General features: G+C 42.9%; 1 protein-coding gene across 4 annotated transcripts in view; it reads right to left on the bottom strand.

The window, feature by feature from the left end:
• Positions 1-24,246, bottom strand: part of PLEKHM3 (pleckstrin homology domain containing M3) — a 174,528-nt gene that overhangs the window by 45,205 nt on the left and 105,077 nt on the right. The window contains exon 7 of one of the 4 annotated variants that reach the window (XM_032859947.1): positions 10,513-10,575. The exons of 2 other annotated variants lie outside the window; for them this stretch is intronic. In XM_032859947.1, coding sequence (XP_032715838.1) covers positions 10,522-10,575 — 54 coding nt within the window. In that variant the 3' untranslated portion in view covers positions 10,513-10,521. Of the gene's footprint in view, positions 1-10,512; positions 10,576-10,725; positions 10,981-24,246 lie in introns of those variants that run through there. One more of the 4 variants, XM_032859948.1, reaches the window with a different exon arrangement.

Here is a 24,246-nt window from a genome sequence, read left to right as displayed (position 1 = left end):
GTGGGTTAAAGCTTCTGCCTTCGGCTCAGGTCATGATCCCAAGCTCCTGGAATGGAGCCCCACATCGGGCTCTCTGCTCAGCAGGGAGCCTGCTCCCCCCCCCAACCCCGCTCTCTCTCTGCCTGCCTCTCTGCCTACTTATGATCTCTGTCTGTCAAATAAATAAATAAAATCTTAAAAAATAAATAAATAAATAAATAAAATGTAGTAATAAACACACAAAAAATGTTTAGCTTTCCAAATAATAAAAAAAAAAATAGATCTGCAAAGTCAAATAATGATGAGGAACCTTTTTTTGGCCTCTAAAATTATCAAAGATCGGTGCACACGTGGTGTGCGCGCGCGCACGTGTGTGTGTGTAAAATAACAATGGCTGGGGCACCTGTATGTGCCTTAGCTAGTTAAGCGGCTGCCTTTGGCTTGGGTCATGATCCTGGGGGTCTTGGGATTGAGCCCTGCATGGGGAAATCCCTGCTCAGTGGGGGGCCTGCTGCTCCTCCCTTTCCCTCTTTCTTAAAAATAAATAAATAAATCTTAAAAAAAATAAAATAACAATGGCTAATGCTGAGGGGAGAACTTCCCATGTTGGCAGGTATTGATCTAGTAAACTATATCCAGAACTTTTAAAAAGTTCAAACCCTGACCATAATAATTCCTCTTCTGAATTTATCTTAATCATAAGCTAAATGATTTTATACAAGGATGTATATCCTAGTGTTATTTATAATATAAAATTGGAAACCCCTAAATATCTAATAAAAAGGAAAAGGCATTAAACTACAGCAATGGAATCCTCTACAAGACAAAAGAATTAGTGCCTCTGAAGATTATTTAATAAGTTAAAGCAAGATTAAAATTTATATACTGTAAAGAATGAGCCATGTTTTATACCTAATACATGCATAAAAAAAACTAGCCAGATGTATATATAATTATTAACTGTGCTGGTGGGCTAATAGTAATTAGTGATAGCAGCAGCAGTATCTCACCTTGGCTAGGTAAGTGATCTCATTTAACCCTCACATCATTGTGAGATCTTATGTCCCCTCACTGCATGTGAGGATGCTGAGCAGTGGACCTGGAACCCAAACTCTGGTCTGCCAAGGGCTAGGATCTGAAACTCTCGGCCATGCTGTCTGATGGTTACCTTCTCCCTAGTACTTGTACTTTCAGATTCTGTGACATGAATATACTTTAATAATCTGGGGGAAAACACAACTGTTAAAAAAGTGAATTAGGGCCAAGAAGCCATTGGAAGTCTAGTGTTCTGTGACGGCCTGTGGTATGGGAGACTGTGCCACCAGTGAGCCCTTCCACTCCTGCCCTGGGCTCTGAGTGCTCTCTCTTCAATTTCCTATCTCTTTCTCCTGCTGCTCTTTCCAGTGTACATCCTGGAGTCATTTGGTGATGGTGGGAAGCCCTTGATGTATGGTGATGCCATCCCAGAGCTGGTCTGGCCTAGTCCTTTTCTTTCTTCTACCTCTCTCTTTTCCTTCCCTTCTGCCTACCCTTAGACTTCCTAGCAGCTCCTGGGAATAAGCCTGGTTCAAAGTTCTGGTTTAACAAAACAAAACAGGGCATCCTGGGGTTAACTCGGCCTTTCACAGTTCTATGATTAAATTGCATTTTTCAGTGGTTCTGCCTTTAAACTCAAACCCTTTTAAAGAGAAATTTAAGGAGAGCAAAACATAGGAAACAGTGCCAAATGCCAATAACATATTTTAGTCGTTTGGGGAATGGGCAGCTTTAGCAACCGCAAATTCCCACTTATGCAAGGGCTACTTGAGCTTTTTTCTTTATTGCTTAGTGACAGAAGCCTGGCTTTAGACCATGGTCAGAGTTGTTCTCCCTTGTTTTCTTTGTCTCTCTTCCTCTGAAAACAGTTATAAAAAGCCCGAGTTATCACAATGAGAGTTGCCTAAGCCTAAAGCTCTAATCAAATAACAAAAATCATTTTCCATTGATGCAGTTAGTTTAGAGGAAAAGGCAGATCGGAGTCTGTCTTGGTACCTGTTATACCTGCTCAACAAGCTGTCCTTATTGAACCCTGCACTCTAAGCTTGGGAGGCTTTACACACATGACTTCACCACCAGCTGGCAAGGCTTTGGTACCATGTGCTCGGATAGGTGTTCGTCTCCTTTCTCCCAAAGAAAGTGATGAAAGGGGAAGATATGAATATTGTTTTCTGATTATGCTGTCCCAAACCATAGCTGGCACAATATAAAATGGAAAGATATCCTGAGAGTTCCCTTCTGTGACTATCAGGGACTGTGAACCCAAACATTAGAGTCCAATGTCATCAGAGCTAGATTATGGTGTGGCCCAGCCAGTGCCAGGACATGAACTGGTAAGTTGTATTACACTTGGTCACCAAATAAATTGGAAATAAGGTGCCAGTGAGCTCATGTTTCCATAGCTACTCCTTAAATTACTGGCAAATGTGAACTAGTCCCTCTAGAGAATAAGTAGATAGCAATGGAAATTTTAAGGAACTTTTAAAAAAAGATTTTATTGATTTATTTGACAGAGGACACAGCAAGAGAGGGAACACAAGCAGGGGGAGTGGGAGAAGGAGAAGCAGGCCTCCCACCAGGCAGGGAGCCTGATGCGGAGCTTGATCCCAGGACCCTGGGATCATGACCTGAACCGAAGGCAGACACTTAACAACTGAGCCACCCAGGCATCCCAAGAAACTTCTTTATATATTAAGTACTGAGCATTTTGGTGGTAAGCACATGTACAGAGAAACTGTAAGCTAGGGAAAGCATCCTGGAATGAAGCAGCTCATAGTCATCTGAGCAATCAATCAATACGGGTGTAAGATATTAGTTTCATTGCATAAAAGTCCGTCAACTGATTCTGTAAAAATTGCAAATAAAAATAAGAATTAAACAGTTGGAAAAAGATATAAATATCCTCAAAAAAATACTAGCCAGAAGCGCCTGGGTGGCTCAGTTGGCTAAGTGACTTTTGATTTTGGCTCAGGTTGTGATCTGAGAGTTGTGAGATCAAGTCCTGTGTTAGGCACTGTGCTGGGAGTGGAGCCTGCTTAAGATTCTCTCACTCTGCCTCCCACCCCACACCGTGCTCTCTCTCAAAACAAACAACAACAACAACAAAAAACCTAGCCAACTGAATCTAGCAACATATAAAAAGAATTAAAAACTGGGGCACCTGGGTGGCTCAGTGGGTTAAAGCCTCTGCCTTTGGCTCAGGTCATGATACCAGGGTCCTGGGATTGAGCCCACATCGGGCTCTCTGCTCAGTGGGGAGCCTGCTTCCCCCCACCCTCTGCCTGCCTCTCTGCCTACTTGTGATCTCTGTCTGCCAGATAAATAAATAAATAAAATCTTTAAAACAAAACAAAACAAAAAAACCCCCAACCTATGAGCAATTGGGATTCATCCCAGAAATACAAGGTTGGTTTAACATCTAAAAATCAAACGATGTAACAGACCATATTAATAGAATAAAGGACAAAAACAACAAGATCATCTCAGTAGATGCCCCCCCCTCCAAAAAAGAAAAAAAAAAAAAGCCTTAGACAAAATCCAACCTCTCTCTGTGATAAAAAGCATTTGACAGACTAAGAAAAGAAGGGAACTTCAACAGATACAGGCTATCCATGGAAAAACTCCGTCAAAAGTACATTTAATGATGAAAGCTCAAACGTTTTTAAGATCGGGAACCAGACAAGGATGTCTGTTCTCAACGCATCAATTCAACATTTTACTGAAAGTTCTAGCTAGGTCAAGTGGGCAAGAAAAAGAAAAACTGATAAAGATGACAAGATTTGGTATACGAAAAAATTGAAAACATTTTGCTGAGATGAAAGCCAGAAAAAAAAAGTACATTTTAATCAAGACTTTGTAATTATATCCATGTATGTTGCTTGTACTCTTGGAGGGGCTGTGACTAACATGAACAAGTTCAGAGTTACGGAAACATTTATCAGGAATCCCATTCCAAGTAAGGTAAAAAGGTAGTGCTGGTGTTAGAGCATGTAATAAATACTTCATTTCAAAAGCGAGAAGTATAATGTATTTTTATTGATAATGAGTTTCTCTCCCTTTTCCCTTATCTACTAAATATATTAAATACTCTGAGTATATACTCAAAGCATGTTGAAAGAGTACCAATGAGTAAGATGCCAGGATATTAGCCTGCTTAGGCATCCACATATTTCAGTCTGGCCCTGCTTTCTGCAGGTATGCTGGGTCATGGCTACTCCCAAGTGGAAAAAAGAGGACATTAGTCTGATAGGTCTGGTCCAGGTCTCCCTGTATTGGATCACGAAAGACTCCATATGGATATGGGACTTAGCATCAGATCAGATCAAACCATTGCCCTCTGCTGCTGAAACTGAGGTCCTTGGGCACATGAAGATGAGAATCTGGCTGTCTTTCTACAACAATTCTTTAAGGTACAAGCAAAGCCATATAAGGGACAGGGCTACTCTGACATCTTAAGAGTTCGTGAAGTAAAAACATGAAAGCCAGTAATATTCACCAAGTCTACAGAGTGATCCAGAGGCCTCAAACTGTCTCAGGTCTGAGAGCTCTCTAACTAGTTTATTTTCTTCCTTAGAGCACTGACTATGGCAGCTATCATGTTGATTTCAGGTTGCTGGCCAATGCTGGCTTTGAACTTGCCAGATCTCCCCTGGCTAACTCAGACCTATCCTGACAAATCATCTTAAATTTTGCTGGAGTCTTTGAACTTTGCTTCTTGTCTGTGCTTTAGCCTTACAATTAACCCTTCCAACTCTAGTCTCCTTGACATTGGGCATTTGGGGCCTCCTCTCCCTTTTACAACACTTTCTGCATCTCCAAATGGCTTCCTTCTAGGTCAGCTCTGAAATCTCAGGGTAAAATAATGTGTTGGTCAAAGCATGATATGAAAAAACAGAAAAATGACTTTTCTTCTTAAATATGTCCAAGATTTTTAGCTTCTCCAATCTCCTGAGTCCCAGAAACAACGGCAGCAACATTAAAGAAAAACAAACAAAAAACCAATGACTATTCAAGTATTTCTCAGTTGTGCTCTGAACTTTCCACTTTGGAAGTGCAAAATGAAATAAACATTTTAGCAAATATAAGTATTTCAGCGGATTGGGTGCTCATACTATTTCAGAGATCTCTCATCTTTGAAAAACTATTTTATTAATAATTAGCACTGTAGTCTTGATATGAAAACTATAAACCTGAGAATAGACACAAGTGAATTTCATAAGCAGGATCTCTTTAATAATTTCCCTGAAGAAAATGCTTGAAATTCCCTTTAGAAAGAGCTTGGCATGATTCCATATCCCCCTTCCTGAAGTACTCGAGACTGCTAGGCAATGAAGAGGAATCCTACCATGAATGGTGACTGAGCAATAGCACCCAAATTTCATGTTTTCTGGATCAGCACAACTTTTTTTTAAAGTCTCGAATTTTTTACTTCTTCTAAATAAGGATTTTAAAGACAAACACTCTCTTGACTATCACTATCATTTCACGAGAAAGTAATGGGATTTTAAAACTAAAAACATAGATATAGTATGATTTCAGAAAAAAAAATTTTTAGCCCATATGGTGGTATTAAAAATACCCCACATTATATTATTTTTCTCCTTTCTGTATGATCTAGTGAAAACTCCCCCCCCACCCCCCCCCAGATGAGCCCTCAATCCCTAGAGGGAAGGTGGGGATCTTTTTGATAAGAGCAAAGGAATCTCAATGTTTGCCAAACCCATTGCTTTAAAGTTAACTTCAAAATAGAAGAATCAGGACAGTGCTTCCCAAACTTCAGTCATGTGAAAATACTTTCACAAACGTTGTCATAGCTGCATTCCACCTGCGATATTTACTTAATGCTTTGTTTAGATGGAGTCATTTGTTGACTCAAGAAAGTTTATTTAAAAATGAAAGCCTTATATGAATACCATAAATGGAAACCAGTATCCCTTGAAATAAAATCAAGATAACACAACTGGCTGGAAGACCCTGAGCCTCCTGCCAACTCTGTTAAAAAAAATAAATAAATAAAAGATTAGCAGGTGTTAAGGGTTCAAGTCACAGCAGCAACAGAATAAATCTTTAATTTAACCTCAAGGACAGAAAGAGAATTGAAGGGAATAATTTTCGCATAATGCAATTAAATGTCCTTTAATGCCATGTCCATGTACTGTCTGAAGCATCTCTTGTACCAAGCAATATCGTTTTGGTAGAAATTCCATGGAATTAGAGGTGTCCTTGCACAGTAATTAAAAGCACTGGTTAAACTGGCCTTCCTGAGTTCAAACTCTAAGACTTTTCCATGTACTAACTGGTGACTTTGAGCAAGTTATTAACCTGCTCTGCCTAAGGTTTTCATCTAAGAAATGGGCTTAACCATAATACCCACTTCACAGGCTGGTTGTGAGGGGCAAATGAGGAGACACATGTAAAGCTGGCAGAACTGTAAATAGCACAGTACGAGCTCAAAAATGTTATTCTTTTTTTTTTTTTTTAAAGATTTTATTTATTTGAGATCTCAAGTAGGTGGAGAGGGAGGCAGAGAGAGAGAGGAGGAAGCAGGCCCCCCCCACCCACCCCCGCTGAGCAGAGAGCCCGATGCGGTACTCGATCCCAGGACCCTGGGACCATGACCTGAGCCAAAGGCAGAGGCTTTAACCCACTGAGCCACCCAGGAGCCCCCAAAATGTTGTTCTTAATATCTCACACTTTGAGGAATGCCAAATGAGGATATTGAAGGCCTATATTAAGTTGAATCAGAAATATAGTAATATAGCAACGTATTTCTGGAGAGAACAGAGAGCTAGGGAATAAGAATGACCATTCTTTAGTAATTTGGATTAAAAGAATAACTCTGTACACATGCATCTATGGTAATTTATTGCTCATTTGGCTTGTTTCCCTCCATGCCCCATTTTCTTGGCCAAGAGCACTGCTGTGTGATATATTTTTGCCTTTAAGGAATAGTACACAATGCCTTTGACACAGAAAGGTCACGCCACACAGAAAGGCTTTCAGGATCTTAACTGTAAGTCGCTACTTAGGTAAACAAGGTCACCTAAATATATGAGGCTTTTAATTATGAAATCAGTGTCCCCTCTATTTGGTGTAAACAATAGAATTAACATAGGATTTAACCCTCAGAGTGGCTACATGTCATGATTTAATTCGTATTGCGAAATATAGTGAGGGAAGACTTACTCATCAGTAAATCATCAAATAAATAAGCTAACATCAAAAAGCAGTCATTCTAGGGGGCTCTGAAGATGGATTAGTTGGTCCTGAACAAGAAAAGACCTATATTAACATATCCTAAGCTGTTGCCTTTCATGTGTTTCATCCCTTTTGTCCCTGGAACTATATTTAGTACAGAGGGAACAACAGTGCTGCCAGGGCAGTTGAATAGAAAGAGAGGGTATTAATTTAGTAGCTCTTGGTCAAGGTTAGGTAGGGCAAGAGATAGTGGACAAGTACATGTTGAGTTTGTTAAACTACAAGATAAGGTCATTTGGAAATTTATAGCAATCTCCAGACCCTGTGTTGGGTCTACCTTGATGGTGGCCTCATTTGCAAGGATCTGGATTTAAAAAATACCTGTCTGCTTCAGTCCCTGTCCACTTCCCAGGGAGGAACTGTTTCTTCCATCTCTAGGACCTGCTTCTTGATAACGCCTTTATTGCCCTTCCTCCTCTCCATTCAGCTCTGTTTCTTCCTCCAGTGCCCCAAGCTGAACGTGTCAGGTTTTTCCTTTTGCTGTCATCATCCCCCATTTGTAAGTGGCCTCCCTTTTCTCTACAGACCTCTGGATTGTTAGGTTTCTTCTGATCAGGCCAAGTCCTCATCCTCATTTCTTCCGCTTTTTCAGGAAGGTTGCTCAGCTTTTCTATTGAATTCTGCATCAAATGTTAACTATTCTTTCTTAAAAATGTTATCTGTCCTTTCCCACTTCTCTTCTTCCCACACTGTCGATGACAATTTTTGTAAATTCCTTCACTCTACTTTTATTATGTCTGTAAGCAAGAGAATGTTCCAGATGCGGAAGTGGAATGAAGTCACATCTTCTAATCTCTCCTTGCACCTTTCCCCTAGGACCTACTCCTTTTAGAAAGCTTGGCTTGAGTACTTTAGGGGAGACCATGAAGAGCAGAATAAACTCCACTGCAATACAGTAAATTCCTTTCCCCTTCCTTTACTGAGTTTGCACGGGTCTGGGTGTCTAATCGAAAAGTGCCCGGGGGCGCCGGGCTGCCTCAATGGTGAAGCATGCAACTCTTGATCTTGGAGTTATGGGTTCAAGCCCCACGCTGGGTGTGGAGATTACTTAAAAAATAAAATCTTTTTTTCCTTCCTTCCTTCTCTCCCCCCCCACCCCTTTTTTTAAAAGAGTGCCCAGGGTTGGAGCTTGATAAACCTTAACTACTAGCAGTGGCTCTAACTTTCAGTGAGTTATACACTTTATCTATAAATGGTCTCTATGTTCTGGAAATGAGCTATTTGATTATAATGATCTGAATGGCTCATTTATGAAAATATAGTAGTGTCCTAGAAACGTCACTTTACCACCAAAATAAGGAGCACAATTTCCACAGACATTCATGCAGAGTCTGCAACATGCCAGGTGGAGTTCAAGCGCTAGGGGTACTAGTGAACGACTTGGGCAAGGCCCGGCTCTTCTGGAGCAATGACTTCCTGTGAGTATTTAAAGGCCAAGGAAAATGATCGCCATTGTTGGTCAAGGAAACCAGGTTAAAGCCATCCTATTAAGAAGGTCCTTGGTGGATATGCCACTGTGTTAACAAAAGCTCCATCTCCCTGAACTAGGATACACATTTAAGAGTGGGCAGGTTTAAAAAAAAAAAAAAAAAAAAATCCTAACCCAACCCAAAAGATAATGGGAATCATCTGTTCTGTTCTCATGTGCAAACCTATAATTTATGGAAAGATGGGAAAGAGAAAGTCCCTGAGGAGACCAGGCCAAGTTCTGTGGTAAAAATGCAACTGTATTCAAAGCTCAGACTGGAAGAGGCGGGTGGATAGGAGCAAGAAGCCGCAGTAAAAATAACATGGCTGCAGGCAGTCAGCTCCCTTTCTTCTCCCTGTTTTTGACGCCATTCCTGGGCCATTCCTGGGCCATTCCTGGGCCAAGCTGCCTTCCTCCCTTGCCCCTGCCACCCCAGCCCTTCCCCATTCATAGGTTATTAATTTTTCCTCTGTGTTTTTCATTCATTTTTAAAGAATTCCGAACAAGCTGCAGTAATCACAATTGTCACAAGGTAATGTCAGGGGTATAAATTACAGGGCATCTTAGGAAGCAGGGAGTTAACATCACTTGAGAATATGTGTTAATGAAATGGAGTCACCAGGAATTTTCAAATTATGAAAAGGAGACCATTTCCCTAAACATATCACCGTGTATAATATATATTTGTACACACTTACATATAAAGTAATTTACTACCAAGAATATGCTATAAGACCTGATAATAGAAAAGGCTAACATTCTTAAGTGCAATGTTACTGGCAGTATCATTCCACCAAACTCAGATTTTTTAGTTTTATCTCAATGTCACAATAGCTACATGTTGTCTTTTTTTATACTTCTGTTGGCTGTTATCATTTTCACTTTAGAAACCACATTATAAAGCTATGAGTACTAATAAATCAACTATTTTATTTTTTATTTTTTTATCTTTAGAGCGAGGGAGAAAGGCAGAGCGAGGGAGAAAATCTTAAGCAGGCTCCACGCCCAGCTCATGAGTCCAGTGTGGGGCTTGATCTCAAAACCCTGGGATCACGGCCTGGGCTGAAATCAAGAGTCAGACTCTTAACTAACTGAGCCACTCACGTGCCCTCAATTACTATTTTAAATGTATTTTTTTAAATGCCAGTATTGGGGCACCTGGGTGGCTCAGTGAGTTAAGCCTCTGCCTTCGGCTCAGGTCATGATCCCAGAGTCCTGGGATCGAGCCCCACATCGGGCAGAGCTAGGCAGGGAGCCTGCTTCCCTCTCTCTCTCTCTGCCTGCCTCTCTGCCTACTTGTGATCTCTGTCTGCCAATTAAATAAATAAAATCTTAAAAAAAAAAAAAAGATAAAATGCCAGTATTAGTGGTTTCTGCTGGGCCATTTGAAAAGGCATTTTTATTACACTATTTAATATGCTCACATACTTCAATAAAAGTTCAATATATATATTTTTGATTGGCTCCCTTATCAGCCATGGAAGGTAAATTATTATCCATGTCAGAGAAGGAGAAACTGGGATCATCTAAACTAGAAAAGATTGGTGGTAGTGGTGGAAAGAGGATGTGAAATGTACATCAAATTGTCCAGGCAAGGAATTAATTCTTTCTTTCTTTCTTTCTTTCTTTTTTTTTTTTTTAAAGATTTTATTAATTTGTCAGAGAACGAGAGACCACACAACTAGGGGGAGCAGCAGGCAGAGGGATACGCAGGGAGCCCGACGTGGGGCTCGACCCCAATGTCCTGGGATCATGATCTGAGCCATCCAGGTGCCCTCCTTTCAGTTTCTAATGTCTGTTGAAGTGTTCTTACTATTCATGGATAGCTTTAACTGCTAGAATAAAACAGAGAAAGAAAGCACCCCGGACAGGGTGCGTGATAAAGCCTCATTACAGTGTGTAAATCAAGTGAATTTTGTTAATATGACTGAGGGACTTTTAACAGCACCCCCAGAGTACTCACTAACCACCAACCATTCCTCAGAACACTTGATGTATCTGGGACTCCTTTAATCTCACAATCTTATGTGGGGAAATACTTTAATAATCCCCACTTTATAGATAAGGAAACTGAGGCAAAACAAGTTTAAGTTATTTGCTCAAGGTCACACAGCAGGTAAGGGGCATGGCTAAGATACAAGCCCAGGCTCTTTGGCGCCAGACTCCACGCCCTCAACCATTACAGTACACTGCCTTTCAAAGCACATGCTTCAGTCCTCCAAACTCAGGACTAACCAATCCTAAAGAAAAACAAAAGATCAATTTAGTGAGCTCTTCAGTTCACAAATGCTCACGTATGCAGTAACACAGCTTGAATTAATGCACAGCCCCTTTTGAGCCTATTCTCATCCTTGTCTTCCTCTTCCTGTAACTGATTTATTCATTCATTCTTTATTTATTGGGCACTTCCTCTTACCCAGGTATTGTTTTTAGTAGTGGAGTCCAGGATGAATAAAGACTTGCATTCAAGGTTGAATTTTCCACTTATGGACTGTTTTTATTTTCATTTATTTAAGTGTGCAATACACCCAACATGGGGCTTGACCTCACAACTGAGAGATCAACAGTTGCATGCTCTACCGAGCCAACCAGGTACCCCTTGTGGATTATTTTTAAAGGTGGTTACAAGCAGGCCTAAGAACAAAGTCAGGTAACATTTTATTGGGGGGTGTATAGCATAGCCTTGGCAAGAATCTTACAATTGCACCCTGTCTGCTCCCAGCCTGGGAACTGGGCAGGCACCTCCATATCCTGGGTAGGAGGGGTAGCTCATTTTCTCCTAAATACATATCCTGTCCACTCAGAGGACCCCTTCAGCATACTGCCCACCTGGAATGTGTGTCTTGTCTTACACATATTTTTGAATCCACCATATCACAGCGCATAGTACCTAGCACTTACAAATACTTAGAAGGTCATGAAACACAGTCCAAGTCAAGAAGTGCTGGTGCTTTCCTGTGGTGCTCATAATCATTGTTTTTGAAAGAGGATAGCATTCTTTTTATTGTGGTAAATATAACATCATTTTTAGGTCTACCTCCTAATTCCTTTCGGTTGGTTCCACTTCACTGATTTCAGCTTCTCCTCTACTGGTAACCATTTCATGGGTAATAAAATCGCAACTGAGGCAATTAGTTGGTTTTCCTAAATAGCATATCTGGCCCCATTAGCACCTTGGGAAGAGATGACTTTAGTCCTTGTGTGTCCCCCCCTCCCCGCCCTTGATGGATTCAGAAGCTAGCTCCAAGGTCTGAAGTTTCTTTGCCTTCCTCATCTTAAGCAGCTGAAGCAACTTGTCTCTCCTCCCCTTTCGTTATCCCCTTCTGTCCACCCCATCAGTGGGGTGGAGACTCACAGCTTCTAAGTGTGCTGAAGAAAACCCCAGAGGCAGAAACGAGAATAACTCGCTCGTGCTAACAAAACTAACCAGAATACACAGTAGGGGCCAAGACCTCACAGTAGCTGAGTTCCAAATCTTTCCTTATCCCAAGGAGACAGACTGCCTGCCTCTATTCTAAGCTCAGGCAGTGTGGCTTAAGCAAACTCCTAGAAGGAATTCAAGCCTCAAGATCCATTTTCAGCTTTTCCCAGATCCCCATGTGCCTTTTTATCCTCGCTCCATCTTGTCCAGCCAAACGTGAAAGCTTGTGTAAAGACCATTACACGTTTCACTTTGAAAGGACTTGAATGCCCTTATGAACTAGCTTCTGGCTAAAACCTTTGGTCCCATGGAGACACAGAAAGCAGCAGCCAGTTGGAAAACAAAAAGAGTTGTTATCTTTATGTCAAATTAAACTCAGATCTGCTTAATATCTTGGCCAACTTATGCCACAACTATCTTGGCCCTTTCCGCTACCCCAAAGCCTTTTGTGGCCAAAATGTACCATTGTGCTGCTGTTTGACGCTGTGCCAGCAGCCTTCTGTGCCAAAGCCAAGGAACACCCTTCCTTCTTTGGGTTGTGGGGTAGCAGGGGAGGGTTTCTAATTCCTTTTGTGACCACTGACTAAGAGCTGAGCGGTCAACAATTTGGTAAATTATATACACACCTAAAATGTCAGCTGCATCAGATTTTTGTTCTCTATTCTTCCAGTAGCTGAAAGGAACCTTTAGGCTGAAGGCAATTCTAGAAGAGTTAGGTTTTCTAACCACATTCTGTGGGGGGGATGCTAGCAGAATTCCAGGCACACAGGATCTTGAGCAGCAAAGAATCACTGATAAGGACATATGCCAATGATTTAAACCAATGCCAAGGAATGGGAATTAGCCAGTTATGAACACACAAGTGCACACATACACGCACACAAAGAGGAAAAGATAGAAGCTCTACCACAAAAGCCCTTTTTGGAAGCAGACTAGCTATAAATATATAAACACCACTGACACAGGTCAGCCATAGCTATGGATCTAGAGTATGCTAAGTCCAAACTTTTAAAAAACAAAAAGCAAATTCATAGTGTCATAAGTCCATATGTAATTAGTATGCTTTCTCTTTGGGACTATAATACATTCTGTGTGTTATCCAGTTCTTTGTTCTGGAATTTTGCTGTTTTTGATGACTACTGGTCACTGGGCTGGAAAGAACAAAAATATCTTGACCATCATGGCAGTGGTTAAAACTGGCCTGTAGAAATTTTAGGGCCTAAGGACTATTTGGGGGAATCTGGGTAGGAAGCTGGGCCTGACCACTATGATTGCAGCATCTGTATGGACTCTCCTGGGCACTACTCTGAGGCTAGTAATGGGTGCATTTACATAGTTTTGTTCCCCTCTTTGCCTTCTATTCCCTCCTATCCAGTGGTAAGACCTGCCAGAGCTTCAGCAGTGGTACGGCTTGGCCTTGATGACAGGTGGGTCTGGTACCAGGATGCCTCTGGAAATAATGTTAGTGCTGGTGGGAAATAGTACAACGGCGTGGGTCAGAGTGTGTGCCCATTGGAGAAGGGGTCCTTCAACTGCGGGGGTAATCAAGCAGCTGGTCATAGTTGTTATTCTTTGGTTAGATAAGTCTGAAATATTTCCTACAAAACTGACACAAAAGAGGAAATGTGCTAAAATAGGGCAGCTTGGGTTTGAATTTCAGTGCCTCCACTTTAGATGACTTTAGGCAAGTTCCCCTCATGTGTTCAGGATGGGTAATAATAGTACCTATCTCAGAGGGCAACTGGGATTAAATGAGATAATCCATGTAGATTTAGAACAGTCTGGCCTAAAGTAAGCACTCTGTAATAAAAGTCACATTTTTTGAACATGTAATAAAAAATAGCTACGATTAATTAGTACAATGTTCTCATTTTATAAAGACTAAGCACCAGAGATATGTGACTTGGTAAAGGATGAACTATGGTCACCGTGGGTCATAGGTTTTCCCTGTCCTCCCTCCTTGACCAAGTGCATGAAATGAAAGGCCCCTTGCCCTCAGTGAGGCTGGGCCGCAACAACTCGGGGGTGAGGCAAGCGGACTGAGAGTCCTGGCCTTTTCTCTCTCCTTCTCTCTGTCCGATGATCAGTCCCTGCCCTCCAGCTGGCAACTGGCAGAGAAAGGAGAAAAAGATGAAACCCAAATCCATTGTTTTACTACCTGGGATTGCCTAGACCTTCTCTCTGCACCCTGACCTCTGCTCCAGCTGAGAATCCATTCAACAGCATCCTTCCCCAGATTCCCTTTTTCTTTCTCATAAGCCTTCCCTTATGACACCCAATTCTTCCACTGTCCATTATCTGACTCTACTTGTAGCCCTGACACACACGCCAATATCCAGTTCACCAGATAACCTGACTGATGTGCGCATTTTAGGAGCAAAGTCACTAGATGGCATATTACCTTCTGCACATTTTTACTGGCCAACTTTTGTGTGCTGGGCACTACTGTGCCACGAGATGTTAAGGTATTAGGAAGTTAATTTGTCTTTAAGGGCTATATACAATTAGTATATTTCACTTGTTTTGTAGGCTGTCCTTCAGATCCTATTTGTGAAAAATGCTTAAGACTGCTATTTAAGGATCTTTCGCAAATGGAAATCCTGACATTTATCCCTTGGAACTGAAGGAGCGGATATCTAGCTTTCATTCCAGGTTTCTTGTGATGCCCAGAGCCCAGTTATGAAAACTGGCAAGGAAGTCCTAGAAAGTAGATAGGTAAATGTAGAGTGGCTCCTACAATTTAATCACTTCTCAAGGATCATGCAACTAGGGTCCCAGAGCTGGGAGGGGCTGTTAAAATTGTTTAATTCAACCTTTCCCTTCACAAATAAGGAAAGTTAGGGCTCCAGAAATAAAGCAGTAAAGAGTATGAGATCCTCTTCCGAACAGATTTGTGCAAAGCCAAAGCTGGAGGAGAAAAGTGGTCAAAGTTCGATGTCCTGTGTGAAACTGTTATTTAAAGATGCCCTATATCTTTAATACATGGGTTATAACAGGGTTGAGAATAATCCCTTCAGGGGCTAAAAATCCATTAAAAAAAAAAAACAACCAACTCATTTTTGTAAAGCCATAAGAAGGGACAGGGATGGGGATATTTTCGGAGTTAAGCTGCGTTTTCACTCCTAAGATTTAATGGAACACATGCATCCAGGGAGATGCATGGAATTTAAACACAATTCAGCATCAGTTAATTCTAAGAGTAAAGGTCCTTCAGCCCGCTCTCTTCCACCTGCACGTTAAAGGAAGCTAGAAAGCCAATTACACTCACAGCAGGGCCTCTCTCCAACTGCAAAGGAAGAATGTACTGCAAATTCTCCATGTGCTTTACAAGCTAGTAAAACTATAATTGCAGGTGGGAAAGAAACATGGTTCTCTTCGTTTCTGCCAACAGCTTGGTCTGCTAAGCTCCACCCTCCTATAGCTACAGAAACTGTGGACTCCGTATTTTTTAAGCTCAAAAAGTGTATGTTCTATGATTCTACAAAACTTAAAGAATGAATTTTGTTAAAAGTGAAAAGATAATCTGTGTACAGCCCACCAAAATGGCATGCAGTCTTCCAAGAGACAGGTGCTGAAGGTGCCTACCTTTGGGGAAGCCAAAATTCAGCTTCTGGTTCATGTGCTAAAGGCCTCTTAGCAAGACCAAAGAAAGCTGGTGAGGCTAGACCAGCATGTGATTCTGACTTGTTCTATCTAGTCCAGCCCTCTAGGGAGGTCTCACCGCCTGGCCAGGAAAGGAGTGGGGGTGGGAGGCTCTGCAAGAGTAGTTCCCCTGTGGGGCCACTGGGGAGGTCCTGTCTAGGACCACACTGGAGGCAGGAGCAAGCCCACCCAGGCTTCCTCTGCTTTCCCTATCAAGGTGCTGGTCCATGCAGTGACTGGCTAGCTGCCGCTACAGCAGGACCCGTGGCTGAGTGCCCATTCAGGATCGGAGAGGCTAAACAGGTAGAGCAAACAGGACTTCTGTGTGATGGCTGCCTTCTAGTGTCCACAGATGTGGTGACTTGGTACCGCCTGAGAAAGCCACAGCGAGCCATTTACGAAAGGTCGCCATCTCCTAGCCAACGCTAACCCCAGCACTTGTGCCACTAGTGAAGCTGGTCGCTCCTAAGCTGTGTGTGTCCGTGTTTTAAGGGCTTTACATGTCTTCACTCCTCTAAGCCTCCGAGCAACTTTTGGGGGAAGGTACTATTATTATCCCCGACTTTGGAGGTGAAGCACTTCTTGAGCTGTGAAGAGAAAGGACTTGTCCAAGGTCAACTAGGGAGTCTGGAGAGAGCTGGCATTCGAATGTGGGCAGCCGGGCTCCAAGTAAATCACCCTGTACCATCCAGCCCCTCTGCAGTGCCCAACACCGGGTATCATCCCCCTTTTGGAGACCTTTGCTCCAGGCAGAAACTTCATTCTCCGGTGGCCTCACACTGGCCTGCTGGTCTCCTAAAGGCTCCTGACAGCCATCTTAATTCTGATTTCTATTTAATTTTCCACCTCACAAAGCAGCACCAGAGAGAGGGAATCTGGTGATAGCTTTTGAATATGATTTATGAACCAACAGCAGAGGAAATGGAGGGCCTCCTTGCTGCCCCCTGACCTTTGTCTTCGGCCTTCCTAATGTTTGCATTGCTGCCCTGACCTTGCAAAGTGACCTGGAATAGCTCGCCTGTTTCCTTGTGTGTGTCTACTTTCAGAGCCCAGCTGTCAGCCTGTGCAAGTCTGTCAGTTAGCATCTCAAGGGTTTAGGATGGGGTCTGGAGCCTTTTGAGAAGCACAATCTAACACCAACCTCCAAATTCCTTCTCGTAATTGAGCATTCATTAGTTTTGACGGAACAAAAGCAGGCATTCTCTATTATAAAGCAGAGGTCAAAACCAGTGGCTGTGTTTTGTTTGGCCTGCAGAGTGTTTAAATATTGAGAAATTTCACATAAAAATACGGATTTCCGGCTTCTCTTGGAAAATGAAAGAGATGACAACTCTGGGGCTACTGGAAAACAGCTGTCCCCTTCAGAGGGGGATGCTCTCTAGTTTCTCATCACGACCTGAAGTCTCCAGTTGGGCCTGCCTCGGGCAAGGATGACACTTGCCTGGCCCCTGCAGGAACCCTGTTCGAAAGCCATATGGGTCTCCTTTAAATGCAGAATGGCATGGTTAGGCTGCCCCACAATGTGCTTGGCATACCAGTACAGAACCAGGAGAGAATGTTCTCAGAGGGCAGGCGCTTTAATCCTGGCCCCAGCCCTGGCACAGTAAGTGCCTAGTACATAATATACCATTTATCACTGGCTTCTTGTATGGACAGATGAATGAATGGCTCTTGGGAAAGAACTGAATTTCTGAGTGACAAGAAACCTGTTCAACAGCTAACAGAAGTCTAGGCTTATTAATGCTTCAGCAGCTTTCTGAGTGACTTGTACTGCTCCCTGTACCTTTCCTTGATTGGTTGGGCTATAAAGATCTCCCCTGCTGTCAAAAACGATTTTAATCTTGTTTAAAATTCCCGGAGCAAATGTGTTGATGGTTCACTAGGATTTAGCCAGAAATTTAAAAACAAACAATAACAGAGGCCGCCCCAGTTAGCCTTCTAATTTTACCTCAGAAAGATGGAGGCAATATCACTTGAAAAGCACCAAGTTCCAAATGTAGACCAAAGTGCAGGCCGTGGTCACATGCGGCCAATGGTGTCGTCAAAGACACGTGCGCTAATGCTGTCTTGGGAGTCTGCCATCCTGCTCCAGCTCTGCAGCAACATCAAGTGAATGGACTTTGTGGAAATGCCAGAAACCTCCTTAGCCTTTAACACCTGGCTAGACAGCCTTCTCATGATCCCTCTGGGCCCTCGAGGACCAACTACAAATGTGGCAGAGTGGTTGGCATCGGGGGGCATCAGGGGTAAAATCCTGCTGGATGTCTTTAGGTTGAGCACAGTCATGGGCAGCCTCTACCAGAAGTTCTTGGCACAAAGACAAAGTACAAAGAGTTTGACCGTAACCAGGAAGAATCACTAGTCTTTTTCTGAGAAAATGAGCTCCCTCAACTTCAGGGCCAGCATAGCTCTGGGCACCCAGTGTGTACTTCATTAACATCTGAATGAATGAATAGGGAGGAGACACCCAGCCAAGCCTTTGGTGACTGAGAATTTGGCTCATGTTTCAGGAGCACAGGTGGGATAGAAAAATTATAAACTCCACACTCTGTGTAACTCTAGCCTGGAGACTCCTTCACAGATTTTTTTCCTTACATTCATTTCTGAAGAAAGTGATTCCATCATACTCATTCCACAAATGTTTGTTGAGACAATTTATCAAAATAATCCTGAAGCATGCAGACAGAACGTTCTTCAAAAATGTCAAAGTCAGTCATGAAAACTTCCTGCTTTCTTCCATGACAGAAACACTGTAGATTAGGTCGTTGCTGGGTTTGAAACTACCAAGGCCTAAAAGTTCTCTTCCCATTTTCTTCCCTCCATTTCTGCCTATAGGCCCCCACATTTCAACTTAGATCACAGCCTCTAGGAAACCTTCTAACAGCTGAGTTACTCGTGTTCCAGTAACCACTGTTGCACAACAATGTACCCCAAACCTAGTGGTGTAAAACGATCATTTTCTTCTCCGATTCTGTGGGTCAGAAGTTCAGGCAGGATGTAGTAGAGATGGCTTTGCTCTGCTCTGTTCCTGTTGCCTCTGCTGAGAAGACTTTCAGCTAGAGGTGGGAATCCTTTGAAAGTATCTTCACTTCATGCCTAGTGGTTGATGATGGCTGTCAGCCTCTCCTCTGGTCTCTGTGTATGGGCTGGTTTGGGCTCCCTTAAAGCATGGTGGCTGTTTCCAAGTGTGAACAGCCAGGCTGAAGCTGTATCACTTTTTATGACAGCCTTGGAAGCCACATAGCATCCTGGCATCGCTTCCATGGTTACAAGCCCGGCCAAATTCAGGGAAAGGGAACACAGACCCCACCTCTCAATGGGAGGAATGTCAAGAGTCACGATGCAAGGAGGGCATACGGGATGGGAGATGCTGTGCAGCCGTCTTTGCAAACTATGACTTACTTCAAATGTGAGAGAATGTGGCAGAAGTGATGGCTCCCTGACCTGTGTGCGAGGCAAAGACCCAGCCTGGCTTTCACGGGCTCAGATAGCTTACAAGGCAGCCTGTGGCGACGCCCAGGTGAGGAGAAGCAGAGGCCTCCCACCCACAGCCAGCACCAACTTTTGGCCACTGTGGAAGTAAGCCACCTTCGAAGCAGATCCTCCAGCCCGAGTTAGGGCTTCTTCCAATGACTGTAGCCCCGAACAGCATCTGGACTACAGTCTCCTAACGGAGTCCAAGCCCAAAATGCCCAGTTAAACTGCTCCCAAATTCCTGACCCACAGAAACCGCGGGGAAAAAAGGGTTTACTTTTGTTTCCGGTTACTGAGTTTTGGGGTAATCTGTTATACAGTGACACATAAGCACAGACTTATGCCCCACTGAGCAACCACCGGTGTGACTTCTCTGACCACGTGGCAGCTTAGCTTTGCTGCCAGTCCATTCTTGCCTGTTCCTAGGGACTAACAACATTTGTGTGTGAACTGGCAGGCTGCAGGGCTGGGCAGGGAGGGTCTAATTCCACCAACGGTAAAATGGACACTAACCTCACTCTATGTCTTTAAAATGTCTTTGCAAGTAGGCCCTTGCCTAGTCAGTATTCTAGCTGCATTTTTATAAATGGGAAACAACAACAATAATACAATCCCTAAATCAGCAACAACCAAAAAACTCGGATGGTTGGAAGCCAGAGTAGAAGCAGGGCCAGGAAACTGGATTCCAGGAAAGTGGTTTCAGCACAGACTGAGCACCAACCAGTTGTGCGGCTGCTACCTCATCTATTATCATGGTGTCTATGCTTAAGGGGCTCCCCTATGACTTCTGAAATCCCATCTCAACCAAGCTCTTTCTCAACTAGAGCATGAGAGTCTCCATCCAGTACTTACAACACACGGTTCTCTTTCTAGCCTGGGTTCCCAAGAAGAGCAAAACATTGCTTTTAGCTACCTCCAGTTTCTGCACAGCCCTCGCCCTGCCTACCTTCCCCCATGCTTTACTGTGTCTGTGGACCAGGTGTAGACAAAGACTAACCAGCTGGCATAAAGAGCAACTGTACCACCACCTTGTTAAGCACCTGCTTGCCTAACTGGCCCCATCACCAAAACCCCAAAAAAACAGCAGTCAAGACTCCAAAGACTGAAGGCCTCCTGCCGAGGAGTCAGAAGAGCCGGGTTCCAGCCCAGGCACTTAAGCAGCAGTCGCCACTTCCCCTTCCCCCGGGACCCGGACTGAGCACGAGGCCTCAACTATTCCGCAGCTGCTCAAGATACACCTCTCCGGAGAAACCTCGACTTTCCATTTGCTCTGGTGCCGGCCTGCCAGTTCTTCAAAGAAGAACGTTCAATTCCTTCCCTTTACCCCTGAAACACACGCTCACTTTTGAAAAATCTGCTTATTTAAAAGGCATGATTTGTGGCCCCCACCCAATAACTTATGGGCCTCTTTTCTAACTCCCTGATAAGAACAGCTCTGGCTAAAGTAGCTGAAAGAGATTTAGTGAGGTTTTAATGGAGGCCTCATTCCTACCTTGCCCCAGATTACCTCAGAAGTTTCTGAAGGCAGTGACGGCTGCGCCGGACACAGGCCTGGGCCATGGAACAACACAGGCAAGCTGTCACACTTTGTTTTTCTGCTTGTTAAGTCCGAATGCTCCTAATTAGTTACCCTGCCCGCTAACGCCTGGGTGGACAATGGCGCAGGGATCAGGGGTGCTGAGAGGCTATGAATACAAGTTCCTCGGGCTGCTGAGGCTTGGAGACTGGTGACTCGGTTGTGGGCACCGAGGCGCTGTGTTCCTGTGGACTGTGGATTCAAAGATGTCAGCCTCGTGTGAATAAAGGTCATCACCTGTTGCTTCTTCGGTGAAAGGGCAGCTGTGCTGGGTGCCCACTTAGGCTCGGCCTTTGTGTGCTGAGTCTGTGAATAGTGTCCACAGAGAATGACTTTCTCTGATGGTTTGCTTGGTGGGGCAGGGCTGTGCAAAATTGCTCACATACTTCCTCAAAGAAGAATTCAGCAAAGTCTGTTTTTAAAAAGTGGCCTTGAAATCTCCTAAGCATTGCCTTTTGGCGATTGTATTCACTAGCTAGAAAACTAGCTAGATAATCTTCATGGTGGGACCACCATTTGTGTTGGTTTTTTTTTTCCCGGTGCCCATTTTGATAAATGTGTAGGTCCCAGAGATGAAAACTTCTAAGTCCTATGCGTGTGAGGGACTAGTGAAAAAAATGAACTGAAAAGTTGGCTAGCTGTTCAGTACTATTTAGTGTTCGGGAAGTTTGCAACGATGAGCAATAGGACGTTATCCCAATATATAATAAGTGTAGATCTTTAGCTTTAGAATTCTGTGCATTGCTGTTTTACAGAGAAGCTCTTCTAATGTTGTGTTTAGGGGCTAACATTAAATTAGTTTGTTTTTCTTGGGGAGAAAGTGTGCTAATAACTTTGGGACAGTGTATGTATTCATCCTTACACTGAATGTTTACATGCCCAGTTGCTACGTGTTTACTGCTTTAGCATAGAACAAGCAGTTCAGACCATTCTAGGCAATTCTAGAAAGGTGGTACGCATTTGATTTACTTCTCTCTTTCTCTGTGGCTCTTGAGTGCTATGGGGCCTCCTCTACTAGCATCCTTCCCACTTCACATCTCGTAAGTACTCCAAATTCCAGACTGTTCCATCTTCTTTCATCATCACGTCTGTTGAAATTTATCTCCCCATGAATACCACCCTGGGCTTCTAACTTATTAATAAGACAAAAGAATTTGTGCCAAAATAATTTATTCTTCTCAGGTAGTATTTTATATTAACTGGAATCTAAATGCCTTAGCTGGAAGGTAAGGTCTAGTTTGGAAATTTAGGGCCCAGAGGAGGTGACTGTCCCACAAGACGGTGTGTATGTCGGGAGGTAGGTGGCAGGCGGTGGAGGCGGTGGCTAGGAGGGGCTACTCAAAGCAGCCATTTCACCCATGGGATCATCCAGTATCCTTTCTCATGAATCACATACGAATGGAATCATTCAATGCTTAGCTTCCATATGCCCCAAAGGTGAGTAACACCAGAAGATTTAGTCATTAAAATACGTTTTAGGTTTTGTCACAAGAGCACAGGTAGCCAAAACTAAGAAGTTAAATCTGACCTTTCCTTTCAGTAAGTAGAGGGAACTTGACAAGAATTCTCCTATCACTTACATAGTCTGAGGAATGAACTGTTAAACCAGAGTTCTGATTTGCTCCTTAAGAGCAACGATGACCTTTTGAACATTAACTTACATATACTAATGTATTCTACTGGTACAATGTGGAGTTTTCTTATCAGCGATGTAAGTAAGGAGATGCTTTGTCACATACTTCACAGGGAAAGGAGAGTGCGAATACAGAAAGCTGGTGTAGTGAGAGTTACGGTACTGTTCCTACTGTCCCAGTGGGGCTTATCTTTTTTATTGTATTCCTATCTTAAAGTCTTCTCGTGGATTTGTGATTAATACTGGATAATGAAATAACAAGACACAAATTCTATTGTACTTCCCCCTCCTGAAGTATCAAAGCAGGAGAAAGCTTATAAAAAGTGCCTCAGTTTCCCCGTTCAAAACATGCCTCAATACTGTCCGTTCGTTCACAGATGCTTAGTCCTTGTCTGCCATATCCTTTAGAAAGAACTGCTCTGTCAGTTACAAAACAAAACATTGCATTCACACCTCCTCCTCCAGAAAGTTTCTGCTTATGATTTTATTTTGTAAAAATTCAGTATATTAGATTTACATTCAAAGAGCATGGATTGGTAAGTTTTTCTAACAGTATCTACTGTGCTGAACAGAAATTCACCTGAAATTCTAAACTGAAGAAATAACAGGCTCAAGTCTGTGCCCCTCTGAGCTCCTAGGGCGTGGAGAGCCTCTGCTGCCACCTTTTGCCTTCTTTGGACCCGCTACGAGGCAGAAGGAGTACTTGGTTCTGTCTTAGGTGTTACATGTTATAATGCTGCTAACTGATGATAGGCAATGACTGTGTTGTTCAACTACTACCTTTATGAGGAGCTGATAAAACCCAGCGAGCAACTCAATGACCGGTGAAATAAAAAGACAATTAGGGACTCGGCATCAGCATCAGCTACAAATTTTGCCAATCAATGGCGCTCTCTGGCTAATGGCAGGCAACTACAGCTCCCAGAACAACAGGAGGGGGTTCCTTTTGCTAAGCATCATCTACTACTTGTTTCCTTGCGTCCAAGTGGACAAAAGCAAAGGAGAACACCTGCAAAGGGGCCAGTAAATTCAAATAATGAAAAGTGAGGAGAAAATGGTCTTGAATGTACCATCAGAAACATGAGGGTAGCTTGGAATCTTCAGCCAAACTGTTGAATCGGGCCTATCTCCCAAACTTTGGGATTGTCACTTACAAAAATGACAGCAGACATACAAGAAGGGAGCAATTTTTTTGGTATCAGAATTTTTTAGCATCTTTATCTTAGGTATTATTAGTGTTTTGTGTACCATATTACTTTAAGATTATTATAAATCCCCCTTTACCATGTGTAGTCAATTCTTACCTTTTTTGATTTTTGGAGAGGAAGAGGTCTACGTTTTGTTTTTTAAATGAAAGCTACTGGGAAAAAATCCAGTTTACTTAAGAGGAATTTGTAGAAAGCAATCTACTGCCTTTAGGAAGGATATTTATACTATCATTATTCAAGATCTATAACTCTTCAGTTACTTGTGTTAGCTTATCTTCTACTCCCTTGCAAAATTTATAAACAAAATTTATAAATTTATTTTTCTATAGTTATTTTATGTGATCTGTTTTTCTAGAGACCTTTATTTTAGGAGTGTGGAGGGCAATGAAATGGGGGTAAATAACTTCCTCTAAAACTCCTGAAGCTGACATGAAAGCGGACAAACCAGTGGTCAGACATTGGCCAAAATGGTACACGACAACACGGGGCCGGCAGCTGACTCCGTAAGTCAGGCTGGGCTGCCTGCTGTCATGGACGCGCTGTCACAGAGCA

This window comes from Lontra canadensis, unplaced genomic scaffold (genome assembly GCF_010015895.1).
Source record: "Lontra canadensis isolate GAN:19392208 unplaced genomic scaffold, GSC_riverotter_1.0 scaffold18, whole genome shotgun sequence".
NCBI lineage: Eukaryota > Metazoa > Chordata > Mammalia > Carnivora > Mustelidae > Lontra > Lontra canadensis.
This window is presented reverse-complemented; position numbering and strand designations above follow the sequence as displayed.